Source organism: Manacus vitellinus, unplaced genomic scaffold, assembly GCF_001715985.3.
Source record: "Manacus vitellinus isolate BGI_N305 unplaced genomic scaffold, ASM171598v3 scaffold_72_pilon, whole genome shotgun sequence".
In the NCBI taxonomy this organism is placed as follows: domain Eukaryota; kingdom Metazoa; phylum Chordata; class Aves; order Passeriformes; family Pipridae; genus Manacus; species Manacus vitellinus.
In genome coordinates this window covers 738,626-743,065 of record NW_021940764.1, presented here as the reverse complement: position 1 = coordinate 743,065, position 4,440 = coordinate 738,626, and the positions used below count along the sequence as shown (strand labels likewise).

Here is a 4,440-nt window from a genome sequence, read left to right as displayed (position 1 = left end):
ATAGCGAGGCCGTGCAGGAACTCCTCTGGCATCCCCGGGAGGTTCCTCTGCARCGCCTGGCCCTTGTCGAGCCCCGAGCCCCCCCAGCCCTTATTCCCTTGCAGCCCCGGTCTGGAAGGGGGGGTCGGAGCGGTGCCCGCAGCCCCCCCGCAGCAGATGTGGCGGCGGTTTGTAATCAAGCCACAGATTAAGGCCTTCAGGTCTCCGGGTCGCTGCTCTCTCCAGTGGTGCAGAAGAAGGGATTTAGCCCGTGTCTGCTCCCAAACAATCCCCAGATGCCCACAGAGGGGCCGGGGGGGCTGGCGACTGCCTGCCCTACATACACCTACAAACCCTCTGTACCCCGTGTCCCCTGGTCCCTCAGGAGCAGGAGACCCACTCTCCCAGGAGCCCTAAGCAGCTCTGAGGGATAGGGATGCCCCAGCAGCTGCTGGGTCCATGCTGGCTCTGGGAGCTGGGCAGGAGCTCGGCAGGGCAGCTCCACACCACTGGCTCTCAGCAGGGCAGCACAGCCATGACCTGCGGGTAGCCAGTGCTGGGGCTCCTTCCTGCCCAGGCAGAGTCGAGACCTGGGCTGGGGAGTGAAAGAGAGAACAGAAAGCCCCAGGTGTGGCGGGCATGATGTGGGACAGCCAGTGGTGCACCGAGAGTTCTGCTACCGGGAGCTGGAACCATGTGCCAGGGTCATTGGCACCTGCCCTCCTGTCCCCCAGACCCCAGCAGTGCTTTCGGGTCCATCCCCAGGAAAGGCACAGCCCACCTGACCTTATCCTGACACCCCAGGGTGCTACCTGCTCTGGCCACAGCCCCCATGTCCTCTCCTTGTGCTGGGTCAGGTCTGTGACAGCCCTGGTGGGGACATGCGGACTCCCTGATGTGCTGTAGGGCCAGCATTGGCCCCGGGACTCTCCTCCCTCCCCTTCCCCCAGGATGCAGGGTGTAGGATGGCACCCCCTGAGCCAGCACTGAGTAGAGGTCTGCAGCCACATCCCTGCACCGCAGAAAGAGCAGGGGAGGGGAAATGACCCTCCAGCAAAGAGGTCTGGGGAACCCCCAGGGACTGGAGGCCTCTGCCCAGTCACTCTCCAGCCAGGGCACAGCAGCTCCACAGCTGCACAGCCCCATAGTTAGTGCCTGGGACCCCACACCCGTCTGGAGGCAGCAGGAGGACCGAGGGCAGAGCTGGGATAAGCTGCAGCAAAGACTGATGTAGCGGGGGAGAAAGGGGGATTGAGGGATTACTGTGGCAAATGGCTGGGAGCCTGTTAAAGCTGGGGATCAATTTGCTCCCCCCTGGGAAGAGGAAAGTGGGGCCTCTGCCCCACAGGAACTAATCTGCTTCTTAACGAGGAGCTGGGAATTTTGTTGTCAACAACCAGCAACATGCCTGCCCAGAGCCACAGGGGTGCAGGGGCACAGGGGCCTGGGGTTGCAGGGATGCAGGGATGCAGAGTGCAGGGCCAGGCTGGGACCTCTGGGTGGGAGGTACAGCCTGCACTAGCAGCCACCCCAGCTCCTGGAACCACCATGTTTCCATCAGGATGAGATGATCCTGGACCAGACATGGCTCTGCTGATCCCACTTGAGCAGCATCCTTCCTATGCCCAGCTAAGTGCCAGCCCACAGCAGCATACACTTCATTTCTTGGCCCTATTCCCTCTAGCCTCCCCTCCAGACCTGCAGAGGAGCCACCAACAGCCCCAGGGTGGGCTGGGGTCTCCTGCACATGCTGTGTACCCTTGGCCACTCGCTGTTCCCCTGGCTGGGTGCTCCCAGGCTTGGCCCACAGTCCTGCATGACAGGGACTGAGTGGAGCTGCTATTTCTGTCCCCAGCATGCAGATGTAAAAGATGCACAAAATAAATTATTCAGGACAGGCTCTGGAGGGGAGCCACCTCACCTTCCTCCATGGGGCTGGGTCTGTGCTCTGCACTGTTTTCAGTATCAGAAGAGGCACGTGGTCAAACCACAGGTTACAGAGCGCTGAGACATCAACAGCTCCAGACCCACCGAACACGGGAAAGGTCCTGCTGTGCAATGCAGAAACAGGTGAGAGGCTGTGGGGTGAGGGGTTTGCTGGGGGCAGGAACCCCCTCACTGTCTTTTCTTATGTTTTTTAGATAGTTTTCTTGTGAACCCTGTGGGTTTGGGCTGAAAGGCAAAACTCTATGGAATCCGGGCAGTACCTGGTGTTCCGGTTCCCTGGGGCCCAGAGCAGGGAAGGAGCTAGGAGAGCTGCTGGAGAGTTAACCTTCCCTGACACTGCATTCAGATCCTACCTGTGGCCCCAGAGCAGGTGGGGGGGCTCCGGCCCAACTGCCTGGACTTGCTGACATGGGCCAGAGTGAAATTGCTGTTGGGAGACTGCTCTGAGTCAGAGTTGTGTCGGACCCTGACATCCATGGCAGAGGGGTCCCAGCTGTTCAGTGCCAGGCTGCAGTGCTGTCCCACTGCCCCAGAGCAGGGCTGAGCAGCTCCGTGCGCAACTGCCTGCAACATGTGCGAGGCAGTGGGATGCCCTGGGACCTCCCTATCTGGGGCCAGGGCCAGGGAGTGTGGGGCTGTGTCTGCACTGGGATCCCCAGGGTGGTGCATGGGTGGGTGGGTGGTTTGGCCACCCAGGGATGCTGGTGTGGAGCCCCAAGACCTGACTGCCCAGGGCAGCCAGGGCTGTAGGCTGGGTGCTGATCCCCAGGGGATGCTGGAGCAGCTCCCCAGGCAGGTGCAGGGTTAGTCTGTGGGACGTGGTGCTGTGCTGGGGACGTCGTAGCCAGGGTCACGTCCCTTCACCAGCTCTGCATCGCAGGCAGCTGCTCGGGAAGCGTGCGGTTGCTCTTGCAATGACTGAGCATGGTGAACCTCCCACTGCTGCGGGGTGGGTGTGAGACAAACCACCCTGCACGTGGGGCTGGGGACTGGGGGCTGTGGCACGCCCAGGCTCCCCGCGGTGGGGCTGGGTGGAGAAGAGTTGCCCTCCCTGGGTGTGGTGCTGCACCCTGTGGCCGGGCTGCCACCACCGAGCCCTCCTCATTCAGTCTCCTTCTGTGCAGGCAACCCCCAGCCCCATCTCAACGGAGCTGATGGCCACCACCGAGTTCTACTCCTGGGAGGACGAGTACTCGGGGGAGGCTGGCATGCTGCCCGAGCTCTGCGAGAAGCAGGCAGTTCAGGGCTTTGCCCGCACCTTCCAGCCTGTCGTCTACCTGCTGCTCTCACTGCTGGGAACGGTGGGGAATGGGCTGGTGCTGCTCACACACACCCGCTACCGCCGGGCACACAGCGTCACTGACGTCTGCCTCCTGCACCTCGCCCTGTCTGACCTCCTGCTGCTCCTGACTCTGCCCTTTGCCATCACTGACACGCTGCAGGGCTGGTCCCCAGGTACGGCCGCCTGCAAGGCACTGCAGGGTCTCTACGCCCTCAATTTCTACAGCGGCTTCCTCTTCCTCACCTGCATCAGTGTGGACCGCTATGTGGTCATCGTGCAGGTCCCGGCCGCCTGCCGCCTGCGTCCAAGGGCTCGCCGCCATGGCTGGCTGACAGCGGGGCTGGCCTGGCTGCTGGCCACGCTGCTGGCACTGCCCCAGTTCATCTACAGCCAGGCAGAGCAACACCAGGACCTCCGGCTCTGCCGAGTCGTCTTCCCCCATGTGGTCTCACGGGTGGCCCGGGGGGCCACCAACCTGGTGCAGGTGGTGCTTGGATTCGTGGTGCCCTTCCTGGTGATGGCGAGCTGCTACACGGCTGTGGCACGGACGCTGCTGGCGGCCCGTGGTGCCCAGCCCCACCGGGCACTGCGAGTGCTGCTGGCCCTCGTGCTGGTGTTCGTGGCCCTGCAGCTACCCCACAGCCTGATGGTGCTGCTGGACGCGGCCGAGCTGCTGGCCAGCTGGGAGGTGAGCTGCGCCCAAAGCCGCCGCAAGGACTTGGCGCTGCTGGTCACGGGTGGGCTGGCATACCTGCGCTGCTGCCTTAACCCGCTGCTCTATGCCTTCCTGGGCCAGCGCTTCCGTCGGGAGCTGTGGCTGCTCGCCAGCAATGCCGGCTGCGTGGGGCCCCTCGAGCCGCGCTGTCCCGGCTGTCCCAGTCCCCGCCGGCGGACATCGCTCTCCACATACCTGGATGTGGTGTAGGGGCACAGTGCCTCCAGCCACGGCAGGAGCCAGCGCCCCGGGGCTCAGCCCCTCCGTGACTCCCCGGGGAGAGCCCTGCCCATACATGGGCTTGCCCCGGAGCAGCCTGGCACAGGCAGCGCCAGACAATCCACACGGTGATTGCACGCTCGTGGACAGAGGGAAGAGCAGCTCCACAGCACCTGCATGTCCTGAGAGTGCTTTCAGTGCCCAGTGACCCGCCGGGACAGGGGTCCCCACAGTGTCACACGTGCTCCCGGGGAACCCTGCAATATCGCGCGTGTTCTGGGGGGATCGTCTAATATCA

General features: G+C 63.4%; 2 protein-coding genes across 2 annotated transcripts in view; one reads left to right on the top strand and one right to left on the bottom strand.

Moving 5' to 3' along the window:
- The window catches only part of CNTNAP1 (contactin associated protein 1), a 10,932-nt gene extending 9,022 nt beyond the window's left edge, over positions 1-1,910 (bottom strand). The window contains exon 1 of the mRNA XM_029964459.1: positions 1,901-1,910. Coding sequence (XP_029820319.1) covers positions 1,901-1,910 — 10 coding nt within the window. The remainder of the gene's footprint in view (positions 1-1,900) is intronic.
- Positions 1,909-4,133, top strand: CCR10 (C-C motif chemokine receptor 10). Its single transcript, XM_029964458.1, has 2 exons — positions 1,909-2,049; positions 3,051-4,133. The coding sequence occupies exons 1-2, from the start codon at positions 1,909-1,911 to the stop codon at positions 4,131-4,133; spliced, it is 1,224 nt and encodes a 407-aa protein (XP_029820318.1).
- The last annotated feature ends 307 nt before the right edge of the window (positions 4,134-4,440 follow it).

Excerpts from the sequence above, each read along its gene's own strand:
- CCR10 (XM_029964458.1), top strand. The coding sequence starts at position 1,909 with ATGGGGCTGGGTCTGTGCTCTGCACTGTTTTCAGTATCAGAAGAGGCA. Across the intron at positions 2,050-3,050 it reads GCTGTGCAATGCAGAAACAG|GCAACCCCCAGCCCCATCTC; the intron begins GTGAGAGGCTGT and ends CCTTCTGTGCAG.